The 27535-nt window shown below is 45.1% G+C and overlaps 2 protein-coding genes and 1 non-coding gene across 9 annotated transcripts in view; all 3 read right to left on the bottom strand.

Annotated features, from left to right (window-relative positions):
- Positions 1 to 1573, bottom strand: part of PAPOLA (poly(A) polymerase alpha) — a 67334-nt gene extending 65761 nt beyond the window's left edge. For 3 of the 7 annotated variants that reach the window (XM_039468788.2, XM_074393575.1, XM_039468790.2), the window contains exon 1: positions 1348 to 1569. In XM_039468788.2, the coding sequence (XP_039324722.1) occupies positions 1348 to 1355 (8 nt within the window). In that variant the 5' untranslated portion in view covers positions 1356 to 1569. Of the gene's footprint in view, positions 1 to 1347 lie in introns of all 7 variants that reach the window. The other 4 variants (XM_074393576.1, XM_039468791.2, XM_039468789.2 and 1 more) reach the window with 3 other exon arrangements.
- A 14840-nt stretch (positions 1574 to 16413) lies between these two features.
- Positions 16414 to 27535, bottom strand: part of AK7 (adenylate kinase 7) — a 95824-nt gene continuing 84702 nt past the window's right edge. Inside the window, exons 15-18 of the mRNA XM_039469040.2 lie at positions 26820 to 27017; positions 22427 to 22647; positions 19266 to 19424; positions 16414 to 17955 (exon numbers count right to left, since the gene is read on the bottom strand). Of these exons, the coding sequence (XP_039324974.2) occupies positions 17917 to 17955; positions 19266 to 19424; positions 22427 to 22647; positions 26820 to 27017 (617 nt within the window). The 3' untranslated portion in view covers positions 16414 to 17916. The remainder of the gene's footprint in view (positions 17956 to 19265; positions 19425 to 22426; positions 22648 to 26819; positions 27018 to 27535) is intronic.
- On the bottom strand, positions 18364 to 18425 carry LOC120364135 (U7 small nuclear RNA). Its single transcript, XR_005579480.1, has one exon. It is a non-coding gene; the product is annotated as a U7 small nuclear RNA (small nuclear RNA).

Below are 27535 nucleotides of genomic sequence, written 5' to 3'. Positions count from 1 at the left end.
ACAAGGGTGGGTGAGTTGGGTTGAGACATGAGAAGCAATTCCTGGAACCATGAAAAATCCTTTTAAAATACATAAATTGCGATAGAAAATTAAAGTCTGTGTCCAAGTTAGAGTCTCGCTTGTAAAGAAACACATCCATACACATATGTAATTATAAAACTATAGTCGGTGATTATTTGCAAAAAAAGAAATCAGCCTTAAAAAAAAAATGGACCTGAGTTACACTACATTCGATGTCTAGAAACCACAAAAATCTCTATCCTGATTTTAACTAAAACTTTGAGTGTCAATTACATGTTGCGTTTTGAGGCTACTAAGATGAAGAAAACTCGGTCCCTGGTCTCAAAGAGGCATTCTTACACTTCAATCTTCAAAAATGGAAGAAATGCAGTCTCACTATTTAGGCCTCTACAACGCTGTATATTTGCAGAAAAAAATAATCTGTCATCTACTGGCAAGGAGCTGCCAAGCTATATCTCATTATCAGAAAGAAAGGGGGAGGGAAGAAAAAAACTTTTTAAAAACCCTCTAAGAAAAGAAAAAGGCCTAGTGGGATTAGAAAGCATAAAGAAACTAGCTTTAAGCCTACAACCAACAACAAAATATCACCGAGAGAGAGGAAGAAGGAAGCAGAATGAAACCCGGTTACCCCATCAAAACAAAACAGGGAAAGCAATGCCTAAGTCGTTTCGGAGGAGGGCACCCTGGTAAGTGCCCCCTCCTCCGACCGCGAATGCTGCGGGGGACTGGGGCGGACGTGGAGGCAGGGGGGGCTCCACGCTCAAAGCTAGACTTTTAACTCGTGCTCCTACATTCAAACAAGGTCAGTGGAAGGGGGCTGACTCGGGCGCACCGCACAGGCATCTGGAGACCGGAGGAAGCGAGGGAGCAGGCGGAGGCAGACCAGGGACAGCGGAGCCGCAGCCAACGGGCCCAAGGGTCGCCGAGAGCGAGCCCGAACCCCAAGTGCTGATCCCGCCTGGAGTTGTGCCTCGGTTCCCCGCCGCCGGGCAAGGTTTTGTTTTGGTTTTCTGTGCCGACGGGGCGGAGAAGCTGGAAGAGTCAGGCTCGTCAGAGGTTCCTCCAGCTCCTCCGGAAGGGGAAGGCGGCCGGCCCGGCCGCCGCGGACCCAGCCAGGAGGGGTCGGGGGACGCGGGAACCCTGCACATGGGGGAAGTGCGGCGGCGGCGGCAGGCGAAGAAACAGGAAGGTCTTCAGTGCTGCCTGCCTCCCACCAGCGGGGAGGGTCGGGCTCGCGTGCCACCCTCTCCGCCTACCTCTTCCCTTCCCGGACGCCCCCCAAGGCCCAGCCGGCGTGCGAAAGAAAACAGAATACAAATTACTTACAACGGCATCGTCTCCTGCGCCGGCACCGCCCAGTCACTTCCCCCCCGCAACCGCCGCCGCTGCCGCCCTGGGCATGATCCACTGAGGCGGGAGGGAGGGGGGGGCCTGCCTCAGCCCTGGGTCCAACCCCTCTCCCGCACCGCTCCCGCCGCTTTAAGCGCTTCTCCTCCTTCCCCTTCGTCCTAACATGGCGCCCGAGCGCTACCACAGCAACGTTCTAGAACTGCTGACGCCACCACGCACGCTGTGCGCACGCCTGCGCACGAGCCGCCGGCCGCCGCGAAGCCTCACGGGAAGCGTAGTTCGTAAGGCCGCCGGTGGCCCGGCAATTACCGCCCGAGTCCTCTCACGCTTAGCAGTGGGTGTCAGATGGTGGAAGGGGACGGTCAGGGAGGCTCCGGGCGGCGGGTGGTACGTCGGGCGGGGATGCTCTCGTGGGTAATGCGGCGTAGACGGCGCGAGGAAGAACCCGGAGAGACCCTAAGCCCACGAGGCGCCGCTTCCGGCGCAGTGTGAGGTCCCTCCTTTCCCGCCGCCTGAGGTCGCGGCGGCTGCTCTTTCCCGGAACGGCGTCCCTGGAGGCGCTGCCGGGGGGCTGAGGCACCCACGCGTGCACCGTGTGTAACCCACAGCGCGGCGCTCAGCACGGCTCGCGTGAGTCGCTGCCTTGGGTTGGAACCGGTTTATTCAGCCGGTGGGTACTGGACTGCGAAGTACCGAGTACTTCTCCCGACACGTTGCCGGCCCGGTGTGATGCGGCGGGTGGTGCCTGGCCCGGAGCCGACGAGCACGTGTGCCCAGTACCCTCTTTCCCTCCCAGTCTGCGTCCCACGCGGATAGCGCTTTCCGTCTGTTTGAAGCACCAGTGTATTCCCGATGCCTGACCCCAGGCGCTGAAATATTTGTGGAGCATTCGCCTACACGTGTGGGTTAGGACTGTGATGGCAGTCCGCGAATTCTAGAACACGGGCTGACGTTCCTCTTGAGCAAACGATGCCCTGGAACTTCCTGATAAGGCTGATCTTCCATAAGAACACTCGTGGCAGTCACCGCTGGCATTTTAGCAGAAGCTGCCTTGGTCATGATTTCCCCCTTGACTGTGTGTCCAGCCCTTAGTCTATCTCAGGTGGGACCTGGAAGTCTGCCTTCTCCCGACCCCTCGGCGAAAGTTCGAGAAAGTGCTGGAGGGAGAACCTCCGCTCTCATATTCCCTTCATCTTGGAATTAGAACGGGTAGTAAGTTCTACAGTGTCACACCGGGAGTTCCTGGAGAGGAGGAGGAGGGAAAGAATCAAATACGGGACGCTGCGTCCACCAAAGTTCTAAACTCTAAATATATTAATATGCTCTTGTGCGTCCTCAGGACGTTTCACAAAGGCTTTCCCTTTCTTTTCTCAGAATGTCTAGTAGGACTAGTGACTCAATGGGAAAGGCTCAGGGCCTAACCTGCTCTGTCCAGAGGGTAGCCCCTTGCCACTTAGGGCCACTGAACACGTGAAATGGGGCTACTTCGTTTAAGTGCAGAATACGCACGGGTGTTAGAGTTGGAGGAATGTGAAACACATCCCTGATCCCATTGAAATATGTTAGATATGCTGCAGTAAAGAAAATGTAAGCCGGGCACAGTGTCTCACACCTGTGATCCAGTACTTTAGGAGGCTAAGGTGGGAGGACCCCTTGAGCATGAGAGACCAGCCTGGGCAATATAGGGAAACCCTGTCTCTACAAAAAGTAGATAAATAAATTAGCTGGGCATGGTAGTACGTGCCTGTGGTCCCATTTACTCCAGAGGCCGAGGTGGGAGGATTGATTGCTGGAGTGGGAGGTGGAGGCTGCCTTGAGTCGCCATCTCACCGCTGCACTCCAGCCTGCCTGACAGAACGAGACCGTCTCAAAAAAAAAAAAAAAAAAACCTAAAAATTAATTTTATCTGTTTTTTCACATGTGACCACTAGAAGATGTTAAGTTACATATGTGGTCTTCATTTCCGTAAATTGTGCTGATGTGGACACAGATTTGTATTTGATTCTTATTTCTTCTACTTAGTTTCTTATCCTCTTGTCATCAAGGTGGCTTTGACTGGGGACCCAGAAGCATAATTACCCTTAAAACACTGAAAATCTGAGATCCAGATAATTTAATAATGTATTAAGGCTGTGGACTTAAGAGTTGCTTATAAAGATACGCCCTAAGGCCGGGCACAGTGGCTTACTCACACCTGTAATCCAGGCACTTTGGGAGGCCAAGGCGGGCAGATCCCAAGGTCAAGAGATAGAGACCATCGTGGCCAATATGGTGAAACCCCTTCTCTACTAAAAATACAAAAATTTTCTGGGTATGTTGGTGTGCACTTGCCTCAGCCTCCCAAATAGTCCCAGCTACTTGGGAGGCCGAGGCAGGAGAATCGCTTGAACCCAGGAGGCAGAGGTTGCAGTGAGCCGAGATTGTACCACTGCACTCCAGCCTGGCGACAGAGCAAGACTCCGTCTCAAAAAAAAGAAAGAAAAAGAAAAAAAGAAGTGCCTGAGGCCAGGCACAGTGGCTTACTCATACCTGTAATCCCAGCACTTTGGGAGGCAGACAATTCCTTAAGCTTGGGAGTTCTAGATCACCCTGAGCAACATGGTAGAATCTTATCTCTACTAAAAAAATAAAGTCAAAAAAATGAGCGGTGGCTCAAGTCTGTAATCCCAGCACTTTGGGAGGCCGAGGTGGGTGGATCACGAGGTCGAGAGATCGAGACCATCCTGGTCAACATGTGAAGCCCCGTCTCTACTAAAAATACAAAAAAACTAGCTGGGCGTGGTGGCGCGTGCCTGTAATCCCAGCTACTCAGGAGGCTGAGGCAGGAGAATTGCCTGAGCCCAGGAGGCGGAGGTTGCGGTGAGCCGAGATCGCGCCATTGCACTCCAGCCTGGGTAACAAGAGCGAAACTCCGTCTCAAAAAAAAAAAAAAAAAAAAAATTAGCTGGGCTTGGCACAGGCCTGTAGTCCCAGCTACTTGGGAGGCTGAGATGGGAGGATCACCTGAAGTGAGGAAGTTGAGACTGCAGTGAGCCCTGGTCCTGCCACTCACAGTAGCTTGGCAATAGCCAGACCATGGCAGGGGGGGGTGGGGGGAGGAAGGAGAAAGAAAAGGAAAAGAGGAAGAAAGAGAGAGAAAAGAAAAAAAGTATTTTTAGTAGTAATGAGCCCAGGAAGTCAAAAAGAAAAAGATACGCACTAATGATGAACTGTATAAATTAAAGAATGGGGACTTTTCAGCTTGTGCTGTCCTCTGCCAGGCATCTCGGAAGGCAGGGAAGAAAAGGATGGTAAACATCCATGCTTTTGGTCTATAATTGCTTCAAACTATTTTTGTTTCAGCCTTTCATAGAATGAGGCAGCTAGATAGCACAGCTGATGACTATTTTGTACCTAGAATGTGCTAGATACCACTCTTCTTGCCTAAGACATTTAAAAGGAACAATATTGAGGTTGGAGTCAAGGTAGACTTCATGTTAGAGGTCACTTCAGACACATCCTGATATGTTAGGGTTTGGTAAGTGGACAGGAGTAGAGGGGCATCTCAGGTAAAGAGAACAAGTTTTAAAAATAAAATAAGGCCAGGCACGGTGGTTCACACCTGTAATCTCAGCACTTTGGGAGGCTGAGGCAAGTAGATCGCCTGAGGTCAGGAGTTCAAGACTAGCCTGGCCAACATGGTGAAACCCTATCTCTAGAAAAAACAAAAATTAGCTGGGCATGGTGGTGTATGCCTGTAATCCTAGCTACTCAGGGAGGCTGAGGCAGGAGAATCACTTGAACCTGGGAGGGCAGAGGTTGCAGTGGACCGAGATCATGCCATGGCATTCCAGCCTAGACAACAAGACCAAAACTCTGCCTCAATAAGTAAACAAATATTAAAAAGTGCAGGCCGGGCGCGGTGGCTCAAGCCTGTAATCCCAGCACTTTGGGAGGCCGAGGCGGGTGGATCACAAGGTCAAGAGATCGAGACCATCCTGGTCAACATGGTGAAACCCCGTCTCTACTAAAAATACAAAAAAAATAGCTGGGCATGGTGGTGCGTGCCTGTAATCCCAGCTACTCAGGAGGCTGAGGCAGGAGAATTGCCTGAACCCAGGAGGCGGAGGTTGCGGTGAGCCGAGATCGCGCCATTGCACTCCAGCCTGGGTAACAAGAGCGAAACTCCGTCTCAAAAAAAAAAAAAAAAAAAAAAAAGGCAAATAATTTATTTGGAGAAAGAGATTTTTGAAGACTAAACCACAAAATATTTAGTGAGGAGTGGTGGAAATAAAGCTGGAAAGCAAGTGAGAGGCAGAAGATAAGGGGCATGGTGGTGCACATCTGTAGTCCTAGCTATTTGGAAGGCTGAAGTGGGAGAATCACCTGAGCCCAGGAAGTCAAGGCTGTAGTGAGCCAAGATCATACCACTGGGCTACAGCCTGGGTGACAGAATGAGACCACGTCTCAAAAAAAAAGGGATATGGGAGGGCATATAATGACCATAAACAGACAAGGGAATTACAGATGGTGATAAGAACCATGAACAAACCAGGTGATAGAGTTATGGTGGAGGTCAACTTCAGATAGACAAGGCTTTTCAGAGGAACTGACCTTTGAACTGAGACCTGAAGTTAATTCTAAGAGATTTTGAATTTTTCTTTTTGTGAATGGAGGAGCCATTTAAAGTTTTAAAACTGGAGTGAGGTTACATTTATATTTTTGGAAAGATGACTGAAAGTGTAAGGAATGAATTTGAACTAGGAGAGGTTTTGAAGATGGAAGACGGATGGGGTGGCTCTTGGAATTGTTCAGATGAGAAATGAAGTTTGAAATAAGGAAGAGAAGAAGGGAACAATTTGAGAAAGGTTGAGGAGGCATAGTTAATTCTGGATGTGAGAGGTGATGGAGAGGAAGAAACCAAAATGATTTAAGAGGTTCTGGTTTGGGGCGGGTGACAGTGCTGGAGCCACTGGTAAATGAAGTAGAAAATACAGGAGGAGAACTAGGTGAGTGGATGAGACCAGGAGAGTAGTAGCTATGTGTTGACTTTGAAGTGCCTGTGGGATTCAGAAATGTCTATAAGACAGTTGAAAATATGCTTCTGGAGCTAAGAAGAGAAATCTGGGCTGGAAACAAACTCTGAAAGCAAGAATCATGGCTTGGAATCATGTTTTGGCTCTGGAAGGACCTTATATATACACCCTACTCCAACTCAAATTTTATGAATGAGTAATAAGCTAGATGCTCACAGATCATATTTAGGACCCAGTTAAGAATAAAACTCTCACCAAGGAAAGTGAAGAGTGAGATAAGACCAATTAACAGTATACTGGTACCAGTCTGCTGTTACCCTTGCCTTGCTTGTCCTGAGTCCTGCCCACCTCCCTCCAGCTGCTGCTGGTCTCCAGGGCTATTGCCCCATCAGCCAGTGCCTGTGTTCTCCTGGCTGCGGAGAAGGGGGAAGACGTGTTCTACTGGAATTTTAAGTATAGTAATCTCTCTTTATCCCCAGGGAATACCTTCAAAGAGTCCCAGCAGATGCCTGAAACTGAGAGTAGTGCCGAACCCTATATTTACTACATTTTTTCCTATGCATATATACCTATGATAAAGTTTAGTTTGTAGATTAGGCACAGTGAGAGGTTAACAGCAACAATAATAAAATAGAACAATTAGAATAATGTGCCAGCATGACTACTCTTGCCCTTTGGGGCCATTATTTTTAGTATTAGTTTTTCCACCCGCGCCTCTCTGGGGCCATTATTAAGTAAAATAAGAGTGACCTGAACACAAGCACTGTAATGTCGGACAGTTGATCCGATCGTAAAGGGGGCTGCTAAGTATATACAGTGTGGAAACACGGGACGGGATGATTCATGTCCACCTGAGCAAGAAAGCACAAGATTTGATGACACTACTTGGAGAGGTATGGAATTTTAAACTTAGGAGTTGTTTATTTCTAACATTTTTCATTTACTATTTTCAGCCCACAGTTGACCACAGGTAACCAAAACAGTAAAGAGAAACTCCAGATAAGGGGGGACTACTGTATCATCCTGATTAAATTTTCCACAGAACAACGTCATAAATAGTGAAAGAATTTCAAAACTGGTTCCCAGAAGACCACAGTGCATTCAAACAACAAAAAGTGCATGAAAATGGTTTTGAGAACAGAAGCTCTTCCTATATTGGGAACTGCAGGAATTTGTGTTTTGGTGTCATTTAGGAGTAGTAATGGGAGATCCTGTGTGACACTGAGATTTTTATCCAATAAGGAACGCTGATGGTCCACTGGGCCAATACTTTTTTTAAAAAGACCTATTAATTACTAAAATAAAAATAATAATATAAACATTTTTATCCAGTGAATACTATACTCTTGAGCAGTCTTTTCATTAAATTCATATCCCCTTTTATTTTACTTATCTAATTATTTTTTGAGACAAGGCCTTACATTCTGTCACCCAGGCTGGAGTGCGATGCTGCCATCTTAGTTCATTGTAGCCTCCATCTCCCAGGCTCAAGTGATCCTCCTGCCTCAGCTCCCAAGTCGCTGGGACTACAGGTGCATGCCACCACACCCGGCTAATTTTTTTTATTTTTAGTAGAGACAAGGTGCCAACTGTGTCACTCGGTCTGGTCTGGAACTCTTGGCCTCAGGTGATTCTCCTGTCTTGGCCTCCCAAAGTGCTGGAATTACAGGAATGAGCCATCACCACATCCAGCCACTTGATTATTTTGACTTTCACATGTAATTCTATGCTCCATTTCAAAATAATTTTGTGTACAGTGTGAAATAGAGGTCAAGGCTTGGCTTTGTTCTGAATATGCGGGTCGCCAGTTGACGGCCATGGACCATTTATTAAAAGACCATTCTTTGCTATCGAATTGCCATGGGATGTTTGCTGTAAGTCAGGTGACTGTAAATGTGTGGGTCCATTTCTTTTATTTTTTATTTTTTACTTTAATCTTTTCTTTTCTTGTGTGGGTCCATTTCTAAGTTCTTGATTCTGCTCCATTGATCTATGTGTCTGTTCTAATCACTGTAGCTTTGTAATAAGTCTTGATACTTGGAGTGTTTAAGTACTATAGGTTTGTTCTTGAAGATTGTTTTGATTGTTCTAGGTCTTTTGCATTGCCATGTAAGTTTTAGGACCAGATTTCTGATTTTTTTTTTTTTTTACAGATGGGGTTTCACCATGTTGGTCAGGCTGGTCTTGAACTCACAACCTCAGGTGATCCGCCCACCTTGGCCTCCAAAGTGCTTGGATTACAGGTATGAGCCACCATGCCCGGCCTTTTTTTTTTTTTTTTTTTTTTTTTTTGAGATGGAATTTCGCTCTTGTTGCCCAGGCTGGAGTGCAATGGCACAATCTTGGCTCACTGAAAACTCCATCTCCAAGGTTCCAGCAATTTTTGCCTCAGCCTCCTGAGTAGCTGGGATTACAGGCATGCGCCACCACACTCAGCTAATTTGTATTTTTAGTAGAGACCGGTTCTCTCCATGTTGTTCAGGCTGGTCTTGAACTCGCAACCTCAGGTGATCCACTCACCTTGGCCTACCAAAGTTCTGGGATTACAGGTATGAGCCACTATGCCCAGCCCGGATGCTGATTTTCATCCCCTAAAAAAAAAATTAAGTGAGAAGGAAGCAAGCAAAGAAGGAAGGATGGAGGGAGGGAAGGAAGGAAGGAGGGAAGGAGGGAAGAAAGGAAGGAAGGAAGGAAGGATAGAAGGAGGGAAAGCAGGGAGGGAGGGAAGGGGAGAAAGAGAGAAAGAAGATGCTGGGATTCTGATTGGTGTTACATTGACTCAATAGATCATTTGGAGGAAGAATGGAAGCATTAACAACATTAGGCTTTATAGATTATTAATATGGTCTGTCCCTTCATTTCTCCATTTAGTTCATGTTTAATTACTATCAGTAATGTTTTGTAATTGTCAGTAGAATTCTCACACATCTTCCTTAGGTTACCCCTACCGATTTTACTTTAAATGATACCAGCTTGCTATGATTCGAATATTTGATCCCTCCAAAACTCATATTTAAATTTAATCCCCAATGTGGCAGTATGGAGATGTGGGACCCTTAAGAGATGATTGGGCCCTGTCCTCATGCATGCATTAATCCATTCATAGATTAATGGAATAATGGGTTAATGGATTAATGGGCAGTAGTGTTGGAAAGATGAGAAGCACAGAGATTCCAGATATTTTCAAAGTTGAGCCAATATAATGCATCCATATAATGGATGGGTGGGTAACAGAAAAGGAAAAGAGCTGGGCATGGTTGCTCATGCCTGTAATCCCAGCACTTTGGGAGGGCAAGACAGGTGGATCACCTGAGGTCAGGAGTTTGAGACCAGCCTGGCCAACGCGACAAAACCCTGTCTCTACTAAAAATACAAAACTTAGCCGGGTGTGATGGCACCCACGTGTAATCCCAGCTACTTGGGAGGCTGAGGCAGGAGAATGGCTCGAACCCGGGAGACAGAGGTTGCAAGAAGCTGAGATCACACCACTGCACTCCAGTCTCTGGGTGACAGAGAGACTTCATCTCAAAAAAAAGAGAGAGAGAGAAAAGAAAAAGAATCGAGAATGACTCCAAGGTTTTGGGCCTGAGTAACTGGAAGGATGGAGTTGCAGTAACTGAGGTGCGAAATGGGGGAGCAGCAGGTAGAGGGGAGGGAGGAGGGAGATCAGGAATCAGAGTTGGCCTTGTTAAAGTTTATCATGCCTACTAGACATTCAGATGGAGAGAAGAAAGTGTTTCAAGGAGGAAGTGATAAAATGTGTCAGATGCTCAGAGACGCCCAGTAAGATGAGGCCTGAGAATTACCAATTGGATTTGGAAATGTGGAGCTCGCTAGTAACTTTGCTATATTGGGACCATAGCTGGAGGAGGATGTGGAGGTGTGGGAAGGTTTTTGCATTTTAATTTGGTTTTGAAGTACAGAAGCTAGTACCTCATGTTTCAAGCTTGGCATGATGATCCAGAAGTGAGAGAAAAATTAAGCTATGAGAGAGCAGACCATTTTAAGAGTAGAATCTGATAATGTGAGGAGGGACAGGAGCGAGGGCCTAAGTTGAGGGCTGACCTCAGATAGGAGCACACATAGTTCTCTGTAGCAGAAGGGAAGGCAGAGATAGGTTTGTAGTGGGAGGATTTAGAAGCTCTCTTTAATTCTTTTGTTCTGTTTTTTTCTTTTACTGGTTCCATGACCCATGGAGACAAAGAAGCTCTCTTTTGATGCCTTGCTTTTTTCCCCAATAAACTAGGAAGCAAGGTCATGAAATGAAGGCATGAAAATGTAACTATTATAAAGACTAATGATTCCAAACTGTGGAAAATGTATTCTCTTTATTTAAATAAAGACTCTTATTATAAAATACATGACTCTTATTAAAATAGAAAACTATTCTCTTTATTTAAATAAAGACTCTTTTAAATACATGACTCTTATTAAAATATAAGAGTCAAAACAGTATAAAGTACAGCCATGAAAAATAGTGAAATCATGGCCTTTGCAGCAGCATGGTGCAGCTGGGGGCCATTAGCCTATGCTAATTAAACCTGGGTTCTCATGGACGCAGAGATGGCAACAATAGACCCTGGAGACTACTAGAGGTGGGAGGAAAGGAGGGGAGCCAAGGTGGAAAAACTCTTGGGTACCGTGTTCACCACCTGAGTGATGGGATCACTTGTGTCCCAAACTTTAGCATCACACAATATACCCATGTAACAAACCTGCACATGCTACCCGCTGAATCTAAAATCAAAGTTGAAATTATAAAAAATAGTTTCCAAAAATAGTGCAGTGAAACAAAATTAAAAATAGGTACATTAAGCTTTCTCAAAATTAAAACCTTTTGTGTCTTAAAGGGCACTCTCAACAGAATGAAAAGACCCATGGGATGGAAGGAAATCTTTGCAAATCATTGTTTGGTAAGGGTCTTGTATCCAAAACATATAAACAACTCTTTTTTTTTTTTTTTTTTGAGACAGAGTTTTGCTCTTCTTACCCAGGCTGGAGTGCAATGGCGCGATCTCAGCTCACTGCAACCTCCGCCTCCTGGGTTCAGGCAATTCTCCTGCCTCAGCCTCCCGAGTAGCTGGGATTACAGGCACGTGCCACCATGCCCAGCTAATTTTTTGTATTTTTAGTAGAGACGGGATTTCACTATGTTGACCGGGATGGTCCCGATCTCTTGACCTCGTGATCCACCCGCCTCGGCCTCCCAAAGTGCTGGGATTACAGGCGTGAGCCACCATGCCCAGCATAAACAACTCTTTTTTTTTTTTTTTTTTTTTTTTTTTTTGAGACGGAGTTTCGCTCTTGTTACCCAGGCTGGAGTGCAATGGCGTGATCTCGGCTCACTGCAACCTCCGCCTCCTGGGTTCAGGCAATTCTCCTGCCTCAGCCTCCTAAGTAGCTGGCATTACAGGCACGCACTACCACGCCCAGCTAGTTTTTTGTATTTTTAGTAGAGACGGGGTTTCACCATGTTGACCAGGATGGTCTCGATCTCTTGACCTCGTGATCCACCCAACTCGGCCTCCCAAAGTGCTGGGATTACAGGCTTGAGCCACCGCGCCCAGCTAAAACAACTCTTAAAATTCAACAACAAAAAGACAGACAACCCCAAGAAAAAGTGAGCAAAGTGCCTGGATACACAGGCATACCTCATTTTATTGTCCTTTGCTTTATTGTACTTTGCAGGTACTGTTTTGTACAAATTGAAGGTTTTTGCAACTCTGCATCAAGCAAGTCTGTCAGCACCATTTTTCCAACAGCGTGTGCTCGTTTCATACCTCTGTGTCACATTTTGATAATTCTTGCAATATTCCTAACTTTATTATTATTTATCAGTGATTTTTGATGTCACTATTGTAACTGTTCTGGGACGCCACAAACCATGCCCATATGACAGCAAGCTTCATTGATAAATAAATATGTGTTCTGACTGCTCCACCGACCAGCCATTTTACCATCTCTGTTCCTTTTTTTGGACCTACCTTTTCCCTGAGACAAAACAATATTGAAATTAGAGGAATTGGCTGGGTGTGGTGGCTCACACCTGTAATCCCAGCACTTTGAGAGGCCAAGGCAGGCAGATCACAAGGTTAAAAGTTTAAGACCAGCCTGACCAATATGGTGAATCCCTGTCTCTACTAAAAATACAAAAATTAGCCAGGTGTGGGCCAGGCGTGGTGGCTCAAGCCTGTAATCCCAGCACTTTGGGAGGCCGAGGCGGGTAGATCACGAGGTCAAGAGATCGAGACCATCCTGGTCAACACGGTGAAACCCCGTCTCTACTAAAAATACAAAAAATTAGCTGGGCATGGTGGCGTGTGCCTGTAATCTCAGCTACTCAGGAGGCTGAGACAGGAGAATTGCCTGAACCCAGGAGGCGGAGGTTGCAGTGAGCCGAGATCACGCCATTGCACTCCAGCCTGGGTAACTCTGTCTCAAAAAAAAAAAAAAAATTAGCCAAGTGTGGTGGCATGCACCTGTAGTCCCAACTACTCAGAAGGCTGAGGAAGAACTGCTTGAACCCAGGAGGCAGGGGTTGCAGTGAGTCGAGGTTGCACCATTGCAATCCAGCCTGGGCAACAAGAATAAAACTGCCTCAAAAAAAACAAACAAGTAATAACCCTATAATGGCCTCTAAGTATTCAAATGAAGAGTCACAAGTCTCTCACTTTAAATTAAAAGGTAGAAATAGTTAAGCTTAGTGAGGAAGACCTATTGAAAGCCAAGACAGACCAAAATCTAGGCCTCTTGTGCCAGGTAGGCAAGTTGTGAATGCAAAAACAAAGTTCTTGAAGGAAGTTAAAAGTGCTACTCCAGTGAACACACAAATGATAAGAAAGTGAAACAGCTTTATTGCTGATTTGGAGAAAGTTTGAATGGTGTCTACAGAAGATCATACCAGCTACAACATTCCCTTAAGCCAAAGCCTAATCCAGAATCAGGGCCTAACTCTTTTTAATTCTGTGAAGGCTGAGAGTGGTGAGGAAGCTGTAGAAGAAAAGTTGAAGCTAGCAGAGGTTGGTTCATGAGGTTTAAGAAAAGAAGCCATCTCCGTAACCTAAAAGTGCAAGGTGAAAACAGCAAGTTACCCAGAAGATCTAGCTCAAATCACTTGAGAAAGTGGCTACACTGAACAACAGATTTTCAACAAAGCGAAAACAGCCTTATATTGGAAGAAGATGCCATCTAGGACTCTCCTACCTAAAGAGAAGTCCATGCTCAGCTTCAAACCTTCAAAAGACAGACTGACTTTCTTGTTGGAAATGAATGCAGCTGGTGACTTTAAGTTGAAGCCAATGTCTGTTTACCATTCCAAAAATCCTAGGGCCCTTAAGAATATACTCAAATCTACTCTGTCTGTGCTCTATTCAGGGAACAGTTAAGTCTGGATGATAGCACATTTATTTACAGCATGGCTTACTGAATTTTTTTTTTTAAGAGACAGAGTCTCAGTATGTTGCCCGGGCTGGAGTGCAGTAGCTATTCACAGGTGCAACTGTTGAACATCACAGCCTCAAACTTCTGGGCTCAAGCAATCCCCCTGCCTCAGCCACCTGAGTAGCTGAAACTACAGGCATCAACCACTGTGCAATGGCTTGTTTTACTGAATAGTTTAAGCCCACTGTTAAGAACTACTGCTCAGAAACTAAATGAGTATTACTGCTCATTGACAATACATGTAGTCACCCAAGAGCTCAGATGGAGGTGCACAAAGAAATTAACGTTTTTAGCCGGGTGTGGTGGCTCATGCCTGTAATCCAAGCACTTTGGAGGCCAAGGCAGGTGGATCACCTGAGGTCGTGAGTTCAAGACCAGCCTGACCAACATGGTGAAACTCCATCTTTAAAAAATAAAATAAAATAAAATAAATAACGTTTTTGTGTCTATTAACAAAACATTTATTCTGCAGCCCATGAATCAAGGAGTAATTTACCAGTGATTTTTTTTTTTTATTACTTATCAGTGATTTTTTTTTTTTTTTTTTTTTTTTTTTTTTTGAGACGGAGTTTCGCTCTTGTTACCCAGGCTGGAGTGCAATGGCGTGATCTCGGCTCACCGCAACCTCCGCCTCCTAGGTTCAGGCAATTCTCCTGCCTCAGCCTTCTGAGTAGCTGGGACTACAGGCACACGCCACCATGCCCAGCTAATTTTTTAAATTTTTTTAGTAGAGACGGGGTTTCACCATGTTGACCGGGATGGTCTCGATCTCTTGACCTTGTGATCCACCCGCCTCGGCCTCCCAAAGTGCTGGGATTACAGGCTTGAGCCACCGCGCCCGGCCCCTATCAGTGATTTTTGATGTCACTATTGTAATTATTCTGGGATGCCACAGACCATGCCCATATAAGACAGCAGGCTTAATTGATGAATGTGTCTTCTGACTGCTCCACTGACCGCAAGAGCTTGGAGGAGCAGAGTTTTCTCCTAACTCCTCTGGGGAAAGAGACATCTCTGACATCTCCTTCCGAAGCTTGCTAAATAGCAGGTGTTTTCCCACCACTGGCAGTGCCGCATAGCCTAGGCGCCCTCCAGCAGCCCTTACATGGGCATAACAGAGGGCTTAAAGCATCTTGCCTTAGGGTCATTCCTTTCACAATGTTACCCCAGGTTCACACTTCATGACCTGAGAGGTATCAGTAAAAGAACTAAGATCACATATGAATAAGTAAGATCACATATGCATAACTAATATGGTTATATCTCTAATTATTTTCTTTTCTTTTTTTTTTCCTTTTAATCCAAAAAGTTTCCACTTTCTAAGGGTTATCTCTAATTATTTTCTTCATTATTTATATGGGAATAGGCTGAGGCTTCTGACTCCTGCCTCGGCACTTATGGGGTCTCCCCCCAACAGTTTCTTAAGATGAAATCTACTCCTGATGAAGACACTGTGAACACCGTTGAAATGTACAACAAAGGATTTTGAATATTTAATAAACTTAGTTGATAAAGCGGTATCAGGATTTGAGAGGATTGACTTAAATTTTGAAAAAGTTCTAGCCGGATGCGGTGGTTCATGCCTGTAATCCTAGCACTTTGGGAGGCCGAGGTGGGTGGATCACCTGAGGTCAGGAGTTCAAGACCAGCTTGGCCATGGTGGTGAAACTCCATCTTTAATTTAAAAAAAAAAGAAAAGAGAAAGAATAAGTTCTAATGTCAGTAAAATACCATCAAACAACATGACATGCTACAGAGAAATTTTTCTTGAAAGGAAGAGTCCGTTGATATGGCAAACTGCATTACTGTCTTTTTTTTTTTTTTTTTTTTTTTTTGAGATGGAGTCTCACTGTGTCACCCAGGCTGGAGTGCAATGGCACAATCTTGGCTCACGCAACCTCTTCCTCCTGCGTTCAAGCAATTCTCCCGCCTCAGCCTTCCAAGTAGCTGGGATTACAGGCATATGCCACCATGCCTCGCTAATGTTTGTACTTTTAGTAGAGATGGGGTTTCACCACATTGGCCAGGCTGGTCTCAAACTCCTGACCTCAGGTGATCTGCCTGCCTCAGCCTCCCAGATGCTGGGATTACAAGTGTGAGCCTACTGGCCCAGCCCATTGCTGTCTTATTTTAAGAAATTGCCACAGCCACCCCAACCTTCAGCAGCCACCACCCTGATCAGTCATCAGCCATCAACATTAAGGCAAGAACCTCTACCAGCAAAAAGATTATGACTAACTGAAGGGTCTGGTTATTGTTAGCATTTTTTAGCAATAAAGTATTTTTGAATTAAGGTAGGTACCTTGTTTTTTAGACATAAATGCTATTGTACAGTTTACAGATTATAGTATAGTGTAAAAATAACTTTTATATGCACTAGGAAACCAAACAATTTGGGTGACATCCTTTATTACAATATTAGCTTTACAGTAGTAGTCTGGAGCCAAATCCTTGATATCTAAGAGGTGTGCCTGTATATTTCTCCAGAGAAGACACTGAAATGGACAGCAAGCACATTAAAGGATGCTTAGTTACAATATGATGCCACATCACACCCACTATGATCACCATTAAAAACACACACACACACACACAGAAAATAACAAGTGTTGGTAAGGATGCAGGAAATTGGAGTCCCTCACACACTACTGATGGGAATGTAAGTGGTGCAGCCACTGTGGAACAGAGTGTGGCAGTTTCTTAATAAGTTGGGCATAGAGTGACCACATGACAGCAGTTCCACTCCTAGCCAACAGAACTGACAATCTGTGTTCAAATAAGAGCTTGTGCACAAATGTTCATGCTAGTTCTAGTCACAGTAGTCAAAAGGTAGAAACAACCCAAATGTCCATCAGCAAATGAACTATTAAAATGCAGTATATCCAGACAATGGAGTAGTATTCAGCTATGAAAAGGAACAAAGTACTAAAAATAAAACATCGTATGACATGGATGAACCTTGAAAACATTTTGCTTAATGAAAGAAGTCAGACATGAAAGGCCATCCATTGTATGGTTTTATTTATTATAGGTAAACTCATAGAGACAGAAAGCAGATTCGTGGTTGCCTGGAACTGGGGGGAGGGAATCATGGAGCGTGACTGCCTAGCAGATGCTGGGTTTCCATGTGGGGAAATGAGAAAACTCTGAACTAGGTAGTAAAGTTGGCTGTAGATCACTGTGAATGGACTTAGTGCCACTGAATTACACACTTTAAAATGGTTACAGTGGTGAATTTTATGCTACATGTATTTCACCACAAATAAAAAATAGGGCAGTTTTATTGGGTTACATTATTTAAAGGGATAAAATGGGTAAGCCATTAAAATAAACCTAAACTAATTTCTCATTTAAGTTAATTCTAGGACTCTTACGGGATTTTTAGAACTGGAAAAGACCATAGGATTGATAACTTAGGCCTATGTTATAAAGTGTGTTGAAAATATTTAGCAACTTCTTATTTATCACAAATATTGGAATGATCCTGTTATGTGAATTTCTCCACCTAAAGGTTTACAGTTCTCTCTGACTCATTGTCTGGGGTCCTGACCCTGAACGCAGAGCAACCTTTCCCTAACCATTGCTTCATCAAAAAAAAAAAAAAAAAGCAACCTTACAGACAACAGTCTTGTCTGATTTACTGACTCAAGAAGACATAAACCATTCCAATTTATTTCCATTTCTAATACTATTGTTATCGGGACCATAACAAGTCATGTAAATTAGCCTACATGTTAGAATAATACATAGTCTACAATATATAGTCTGATTTTCTTCATTCTATAAATTAAATAACTGTAAACATTAGTGTACAGAAGCAGTATATTTAGAACTGACTAAAGAATAAAATATTAAATCAGTATTTGTCTCATGAGCTATGCACAGATGTCTTCTTCAATTTACATTTCAAATACAATTTTAATGATATAGTCATTCATACCATACATCTTTTTAGTGATTCTAGTTTATAGAATATTTGCCTATTAAAAAAAAAAAAAAGAATTTTCCAAGAACTGGAAAAGCATTTTTCAAAGCAGTTTTTCAAAGTACAATAAGTGATCTGTGGTTCTGTAAAAAGATCTTTAAAGTTTCACTGCGCTTCAGGATTGTTCTTGAAGAGATATTCTGCCTACAATTTAAAAAAAGGCAAGTCAACAATTTACAAGTTATTATTAGTCATGTATTTGTACCACTAATGTTTACAATTTAAAAATCATCCAAGGGCTGGGCATGGTGGCTCATGCCTGTAATCCCAGCACTTTGGGAGGCCAAGGCAGGTGGATAACTTGAGGTTGGGAGTTTGAGACCAGCCTGGCCAACATGCTGAAACCCTGTCTCTATTAAAAATACAAAAAATTAGCCAGGTGGGGTGTCAGATGCCTGTAATCCCAGCTACTCAGAAGGCTAAGGCAGGAGAATTGCTTGAACTCGGGAGACAGAGGTTGCAGTGAGCTGATACTGCACCATTGCACTCCAGCCCGGGCAACAAGAGTGAAACTCCATCTCAATAAATATAAAAGTACATACATTTTTTTTAAGGGGCTTTCTGGCCAAAACCAGAAAGCCTGCTAGACAAATTCTAAAAGAGCTATAACACTATATACATTTTTTACTTTCAAATGAATAATAAAAATTTCATATGGGTTTGACCAATGAGGATAAAAAAGTCTTATTTTAAGTGGTGAATGTATTAGAAGCTATTTCCCTAATAACTAGAAACATAGGGGTCTATGTTTTGCATTCTCAACTGGTTTTCTGTTAAGATTCAGGCAGACTTTCCTTTTTTTTTTTTTGAGACAGAGTCTCACTCTGTCACCCAGGCTGGAGTGCAGCAGCACAATCTCGGCTCACTGCAAGCTCTGCCTCCTGGGTTCAAGCAATTCTGCTGCCTCAGCTTCCCAAGTAGCTGGGACTACAGTGTACGCCACCACTCCTGGCTAATTTTTAAAAATTATTTATCGGTATTTATTTATTTATTTTGAGATGGAGTCTTGCTCTGTCACCCGGGCTGGAGTGTAGTGGCGCGATCTCAGCTCACTGCAACCCCTGCCTCCCAGGTTCAAGCAATTCTTCTGCCTCAGCCTTCCGAGTAGCTGGGACTACCAGCGTGCGCCACCATGCCTGGCTAATTTTTATAGTTTTAGTAGAGATAGGGTTTTACCATATTGGCCAGGCTGGTCTCCAACTCCTGACCTCATGATTTGCCCGCCTTAGCCTCCCAAAGTGCTGGGATTACAGGCCACCAGACCTGGCCATTTTCTTTTCTTTTCTTTTTTGTATTTTTAGTAAAAAACCAGTTTTCACCATGTTGGCAGGGTGATCTCTAATTCCTGACCTCAAATGATCCACCCACCTTGGCCTCCTAAAGTGCTGGGATTGCAGGCTTCAGCCACCACACTCAGCTTCAAACTGATCTTTTTAAAAAATTAAATCTCTTACCAGATAATCAACGGGGTCTTCGGGTCGAACGTTACAACATTCATTCAGGCCCTGAATAAGAGTTGGCATCACGTAGGTCATTAAATAGTTTCTCAGGGGAATTGATTGAGCCTCCAGTAATTCTCTTTCTTCTCTTTTCACCTCCTCCAGTCGTTTATTCTAAAATAGAACATTTGGGAGTAAAGTAAATGTATAGTCAGAAGCTGGAGAACACTCACACAGTTCACCCTAGAGTGCACTGAGACACTGCTAGAAATGGTCAGAAATACCATATTCTGATACAGATGGCATTTTCAATCTGCGGAAAAAAGACGGAAATGGTGTTGTAACAGCTTAGCCATTTGGAAAATAATAAATTGGATCACTTCTTACACCAAAATAATTTCTAGCTGCCCAGATGAAGCAAAATAGAAAAAAAAAAAAAAAAGAAGTGCCACTGGAAAGTCTGGAGAGTATTAGGATAGAGACACGTGGAATTCTTTGCTCAGCAGGCAGCCACCCTCTCTTTGGGAATCATAATTCCAGATTTCTTTTGAGAAATCTCCCTCCTCAGCCTAGTGGTTTGGTTTGAGTGGGACATAAGCCCATCATCCAGCCACCTCCTGGCCATGGATTCTAATTAAGGATCAGCACAATATCAAAATTGTCTACAATTTACAATACCTTTGTATTATAATTGTAAATGTGACTAGTACAAATGCATGACTAATAAGAACTTGGAAATTGTTGACTTGTCTTTTTTTTAATTCCAGTTAAGGACTGGCACATCAAGTGCCCTGCCATGCAGGTAGGTGCGCCTAAGCATGAAGCCTACCATGCAAGGCAGGGCAGAGAAGGGGATCCTAAAATCCTTGGTGACATCGTTTGAGCCACTGTATCAAGCTTTACTTGAAGCCAGTCCCACCCCTGGACTTTTCTGGTTTTCCTTATGGTGAAGTCATTTTGAGTTTGCTCTTCTATCACTTGCAAGATAAAGAGTCCTAGCTGATATTTGTTTGAAAGGAGGACTTTGTTTTTCTTTTCTTTTTCTTTTTTTTTTTTTTTTTGAGATGGAGTCTTGTTCTGTTGCCAGGCTGGAGTGCAATGGTGTGATCTTGGCTCACTGCAACCTCTGCCTCCTGGGTTCAAGCGATTCTCCTGCCTCAGCATCCCAAGCAGCTGGGACTACAGGCATGTGCCACCACACCTGGCTAATTTTTTGTATTTTTAGTAGAGATGGGGTTTCACCATGTTGGCCAGGATGGTTTCGATCTCCTAACCTCGTGGCCTGCCTCAGCCTACCAAAGTGCTGGGATTACAGGCGTGAACCACCTCGCCTGGCTGAATGGGGGACATTCTTAGCAAGTACAAAGAGGAAAATTAAAAGGTATAAAAGGGGATGTGTGTGACAGGTTGTGGGAGAGATAGGCATTGAATTTTACACAGAGACCAGGAAATGCTTCCCTAGAAAGATGACTTCTGGTAAAGATGTGAGGTGTCTGGGAGGCAATGCATCATGCAGGTGACTGAGACCACCACTGGAGCACTGTTTGAAATTGGGAAATATTAGAAGTAGACAGGTCACAAAGGATCTTGGTCACAATGAGAAGTTTGGACTTTTATCAAATTGTGAAGGGCCTGTGGGGAGTTGTAAGCAGAGTATGGCCGTGGTGGGTCTGCAGTTTCTTTCTTTTTTTTTTTTTTTGAGACGGAGTTTCGCTCTTGTTACCCAATCTGGAGTGCAATGGCGCGATCTCTGCTCACTGCAACCTCCGCCTCCCGGGTTCAGGCAATTCTCCTGCCTCAGCCTCCTGAGTAGCTGGGATTACAGGCACGCACCACCATGCCCAGCTAATGTTTTGTATTTTTAGTAGAGACGGGGTTTCACCATGTTGACCAGGATGGTCTCGATCTCTTGACCTCGTGATCCACCCGCCTTGGCCTCCCAAAGTGCTGGGATTACAGGCTTGAGCCACTGTGCCCATCGGGTCTGCAGTTTCGCAGGATCACCTGGCAGCTGTGTGGGAAGAGACTGGAGATGGGCCAGGGTAGTCAGGGAGAACAGTGAGAATACACTGCACAACACTGAGAAACACTGACCCTGATCAGAAGCAGAGAGCTGGGGACAGATTTGGGTACCATTGATGGTGTTTGTTTTTTGAGACAGCGTCTTGCTCTGTTGTCCAGGCTGGAGTGCCATAGCACGATCATAGCTCACTGCAGCATCAGTCCCCCAGGCTCAACTAATCCTCCAGGCTAAAGTGATCCTCCCACCTGAGCCTCCCTAGTAGTTGGGGCTACAGGCATGCCACCATGCCCAGCTAATTTTAATTTTAATTTTTAGTAGATTCAAGGTCTTGCTATGTTGCCCGGGCTGGCCTTGAACACCTAAGTTCAAGCGATTCCCCAGCCTCAGCCTCCCAAAGTGCTGGGATTACAGGTATGAACCACCGTGCCCAGCCTAAGAGTGTTATTTTTGGAAGCAGAATCATTTACTAGACACAGTGATTTGAGGAATGAGGTGGGGTGGAACGAAGCTGTCCACCTGGGTAGGCTGGATTGGTAAATGAAAGAAAATCAAATCAAATCATGAGGTCAGGGTGTAGCAAAATGTTACACATTTACAGGAATTTGTATTATGAATATACCTGACAATGGCTAGTTTTTGTTATTAACACTAAGCAAGCTGGGCACAGTGGCTCACGCCTATAATTCCAGCAACTTGGGAGGCAGAAGCGGGCGGGTCACTTGAGATCAGGAGTTTGAGACCAGCCTGGCTGGTCAACATAGTGAAATCCTGTTTTTATCAAAAACAGAAAAATTAGCTGGGCTTGATGGTGCACACCTATAGTCCCAGCTACTTGGGAGGCTGAGACAGGAGAATCACCTGAAACCAGGAGGCAGAGGTTGAAGTGAGCTGAGATTGCACCACTGCACTCCAGTGTGGTCAACAGAGCCAGACCCCGTCTCAAAGAAAAAGAAAAAGAAAAAAAAAATACTAAGCAAAAGACCATGGATATCCTTTTTTAAATGGTACAAATGAGAAAAAGCGAACACAAATTTGTTTGAGGTATTTCCATGACATTTCCCTAGAGCAGGATCCGAAGTGAAACTGGCCGAAATGGCTTTGCCGGCACCGCAGCCCCGCTCACACACACAGACTCACTCCCAGTCCCGCTCACCCACTCCTCCCAGCGAGCTATCTTCTCCGCAGTCTCCACAGCCTCCTTGTGCTCTCGTTCTGCTTCCTCAGCAGCCTCCCTGGCCAGGCGTTCCTCCGCAGCCTTCCACTCCTTTTCTGCCTTTTCTTCGTCTGTTAAACCATAATTTTGAGGCTCCCCAATCTCTTTGATGAGCTGTTTGATAGCAAGTCTATTCTGAGCGTCCTCAAGTTTTCCTACATCTTTAAATACCAGGAGAGAGATCAACACATACTTATATTCTAGGCCTGCCTGCAATTGGGAAAATTCTTTATTACTATAAACTTGTGATAGTCAATTATGTAAATTACTACATGGGGTTTTCTTTTCTAATTGCCGGCATAGTTCAAAATTTCTTCTCTCATAGGCAAATATCAGACCAGTGTCTGAGAGCCATGAGCAGGAAAATTTGGACTTGGGTCTATGAGTTCTAACAATGACTTGATTTGAGTGGTTGGATTGGGGAATGGATTGCCTGGAAAAGGAATGAGCTCTTCATGCCTGGAAGTATTCAAGCAAAGACTGGGACACTTCTTTCTGAGACGGAGTCTCACTCTGTTTCCCAGGCTGGAGTGTGGTGGTGTGGTCTCATTGAAGCCTCCACCTCCCAGGTTCAAGCAATTCTCTTGCCTCAGCCTCCCGAGTAGCTGGGATTATAGGCATCTGCCACCAGGCTTGGCTAATTTTTTGTATTATTAGTAGAGATGGGGTTTCACCATGTTGGCCAGGCTGGTCTCAAACTCCTGACCTTGTGACCACCCACCTCTGCTTCCCAAAGTGCTGGGATTACAGGCGTGAGCCACCACGCCCGGCCAAAGACTGGGACACTTCTTTCAGAAGTTTCTACAGAAGGAGGTCCTGCCCTTGTGGGAGGCCAAACATGATGCCCTCAAGTTTCCTTCTATCTTCCATTTCTGAACATCAATGATTCTGGGATACATTTTCAATTCATAAAAAAAGTAACCATTTCAGTGTGTCTACTTGAATTGGAAAAAAATCTAGACTCCAGAATATCTGAGAAACATTAATATCAAGACCAAAGAGAAGAAGAAAAGTGGCTTGTTGATAAATACTGAGATCTCCACGGTCAGTGAGGTGGTCAATTCTATACCACTCTCGGGGCTGCTTGGAAGGTGTCTGCAGAAAATGGTGTGCAGCAGACACATTTTGGCACTGAGCCCCTCCAGACCTTCCTCTGGGTAACTGCTTACCCCACTCCCACTCAGCCACTGCTGTGCCTACCCTCCCATATTTGGTTTTTATTTATTTTTATTTTTTATAGAGACAGAGTCTCCCCATGTTGCCCAGGCTGATCTTGAATTCTTGGGCTCAAGCAGTCCTCCTGCCTCACGCTCCCAAAGTGCTGGGATTACAGGCATGAGCCACCTCTCCTCCCATGTTTGTATGACCTTGACCTAGACCAGAAGCACCACCAGGTTCTAACATGGGAAGAGGGGAGGAGCAGAGCCAATGCATTGGTTGGTGAACAGAAGCAAGCCGTTAAAAAAGCAAAAAACAGCTGGCCACGGTGGCCTGTAATCTCAGCACTTTGGGAGGCCAAGGCAGGTGGATCACTTGAGGTCAGGAGTTTGAGACCAGCCTGGCCAACATGGAGAAACCCCCATCTCCACTAAAAATACAAACATTAGCTGGGTGTGGTGGTGCACACCTGTCATCCCAGCTACTTGGGAGGCTGAGGCAGAAGGATCACTTGAGCCCAGGAGGCAGAGGTTATATTGAGATGGAGCCACTGCTCTCCAGCCTCGGTGACAGAGCAAGACTGTCTCAAAAAAACAAAACAAAAAAAACAAAAAAGTGAAAGTCATAATGGGTACCACCTCATTGCCTGACCTGTGACATTTAAATACATTTCTCGCCCGGTGCTGTGGCTCACACCTGTAATCCCAAGCACTTTGGGGAGGCTGAGGTGGACAGATTACTTAAGGCCAGGAGTTTGAGATCAGCCTGGCCAACATGGCAAAACCCTGTCTCTACCAAAAATACAAAAATAAGACAGACATGATGGCGTACGCCTGTAATCCCAACTACTTGGGAGGCTGAGGTAGGAGAATTGCTTAAACGGGGGAGGTGGAGGTTGCAGTGAGTCGAGATCATGCCACTGCACTTCAGCCTGGGTGACAGAGGAAGACTGTCTCAGAAGGAAAATATTAAACAAACAAACAAATAAATGCATTTCTCCTTGATTACGCTGAGTAATTACAACCTTGATGTCACTAACTGGACATCTTTGAGAAGGGACTCAGGAATGATTCTCCTAGGAATATTCCACTCTGACCCCAGAGCAGGGCCACTGCTGTGCCCACCCTCCTGTGTTTGGTTTTTATTTATTTTTTATAGAGACAGAGTCTCCCCATGTTGCCCAGGCTGACCTTGAACTCTGTATATGATCTTGAACTCTCCGTGTTGTCCAGGCTGATTAGAGTGAGGTGGGCACCTCAGCCCGAACTGTGGCCAGAAGAGAATGTGGGATTGGACAGAGTGAAGTCAGCTCTGGGCTTGGCTCTCTGTGTAACATTGTAACTCTGGGGCATAGGGTGGCCTCAGCCTACCAAACAGGCCAGAGATGGGGAGATAACCCTGGCCCAAAGAGAGGGAGGACAAAAGAGACACTGAGAGAGAAGCAGAGTCCAGAGCTGCAGAGAGGATGCGGTTCCCAGCATCTTTCCAGGGCCCCATTCCAGACTTTGCAGAGGCCGGGCTGCGTCCCTGACCGTGAGATGCCCCTCCCCGCTCCCATCCTCAGGATGATACATCTCTCCCCTCTGCTTTTATGTTATCTCCCAGTTGCCAGTTGCAGACGAGGCCAAATGAGAGGGGCACCGGATGACACGGAATACAATGGCCACTCATTCATTCCTCCCTGTTATTTCTTTTCTTCTCAACATTTCTCCCTGGGCTGTCCTGATATCCCTATGAACAATTTTTTGGACTTAACTGAAAGGATGACAATCACTATTTTTCTGAAATGTATTCTCCATTCTTTCCTAGTTCTCTAAATAATGTAAACTAATTTCCATATTAGGAGCTGCAGAACCCTTAGCTTTTATGTATAAAGCCTGTCCAAGGTACAGAAACATGTCCAGATGAGGACAAAACCCAGTCACTACTGAGGGTGCAGACCACAAGAATTTGCAGTCTATAAATTGTTATTTTTATATTTCTTTTGTGGGTTTTTTTGTTTGTTTTTTTGAGATGGAGTCTTACTCTGTTACCCAAGCTGGAGTGCAGTGGCACAATCTCAGCTCATTGCAACCTCTGCCTCCCAGGTTCAAACAATTCTCCTGTCTCAGCCTCCAGGGTAGCTGGGATTACAGGCACGTGCCACCACACCCAGCTAATTTTGTATTTTTAGTAGAAACAGGGTTTTGCCATGTTGGCCACACTGGTCTGGAACTCCTGACCTCAGGTGACTGGTTTTCCAAAGTGCTGGAATTTTTGTATTTTGTAAAAATACAAAAGTACAGGCGTGAGCCACTGCATCCAGCCTTTTTTATATTTCATATTAGTATGTCATTTTATGCCTTAGTGTCGGTAGGAATAACAAAATGACCACTTGTTGAACTCCTTCAATGTACCAGACACTTTGTATCTCTTATCTCTACCGTTTGTCACAATCCTGCAAGCCTGATTATTTTCCTATTTCACAGATGAGAAAACTGAGGCCCAGCCACAACTGGAATGAGCTCCCCTGCCTCCTCCTGACATTACCCCTCAGCACTAAGCCTCCCGATGCTCCAGGGCCCAAATGCTGTCCCACTGGGCAGGTGAGGGTAGAGAGCAGCCCTGGAGGCCCACAGGTGGGCAGGCCAGGAAGCTTCCAGCAGGCAGGGCCTCGTTGGTTGTCACCAAGCCCAAAGGAGGAATAAGCGTCAAGATCCAGAAAACCAGAAAGGTCTCAGAGCTGTGTTCACAGGGAACGAGAAGGAATGCGGTGAAGAACTATTTGCGTTTCTGGGTAGCTACGGGAATGGGCTGGCCAGTCTGAAGGAAAAGGTCAGGAAGAGAGCGCCACTGCCCAGCAATGTAACTGGGAACGTACACTGCCCCCAGGGGACCTGGGGAATGGCCCAAGCAGCCAGCAGCATACACATATTTTTTTTTAATGAATTTGTCATTTGACTTCATTATATATCCATAAATTCTCACACAATAATAACACCCTCCCACCACCAAATCCCCATGTAAAATGGCTCCCCAGGAGGAGTGCCCTGTGTATCCCGTGGCTTCCTGTGCCCCAGCCCAGGGTTATAGTCCCCACCCTCCCTCAGCCCCACAATTACAGCTAGACCTGCACCAGGGTTTTCTGGGGGTCCTGGCCCTGGACATTCACATTATCCTTGAATTCATTTCATACCAATATGTATCGGGTGAATTTCAATTTCATCAAAATAGTTTAAGACTGTCTCATCTTCGAGATTGATGTCCCGGTAGTTGCTCAGAGCCCGGAGGAATCGGTCTTGGCTGTAGTGGGTCCCCGCCACGATGCTCTCGGGAAGGTTTATCACACGCTCCTTCAGAAACTCATCCGAAGCATCCAGTGCACAAACGAATTCTGGGGAGAAGGAGAGACTCCAGAGTTGGTGCAGTACCGCGCAGCTGATTAGCAGGGTGCTGGAGAACACGTGGGCCCCTGCTAACCCAAGTGTCTGGTTACCAGTCAGGACCTCCTGTTGCCACAGAGAGTCTGTCCAGTTGGCTTTGCTGCCTCTCACGGAGGATCAATACATGAAAATCACCCCAATTCCAGAGACCACCCTATGAGACCCAATCGGTATTTTGTGCAATCTATTATTTTCCCCTTCCTTCCTCCCTCCCTCCCTATCTTCCTCCCTCCCTTCCTCCTTCCTTCCTTCCTTCCTTCTTCCCTTCCTAATAAAAGCAGCAGAAATCGTAAGTAGCAAATCTCAGATAATCCTGTGATATCAGCTTCCTAATTTCACATTGTCTCTTTTCTCTCTCTGTCTTTTTAAATATACATACATATACACATATGTATGTATATATATTTTAGAGATAGACAAGGTCTCACTACGTGGAGGCTGGTCCCAAGTTCCTGCGTTAAGCATTCCT

The sequence above is a fragment of the Saimiri boliviensis genome, chromosome 2 (genome assembly GCF_048565385.1).
Source record: "Saimiri boliviensis isolate mSaiBol1 chromosome 2, mSaiBol1.pri, whole genome shotgun sequence".
Classification (NCBI taxonomy): Eukaryota; Metazoa; Chordata; class Mammalia; order Primates; family Cebidae; genus Saimiri; species Saimiri boliviensis.
Note: the sequence above shows the minus strand (reverse complement) of the source record. Positions and strands in the feature narration are given on the sequence as shown.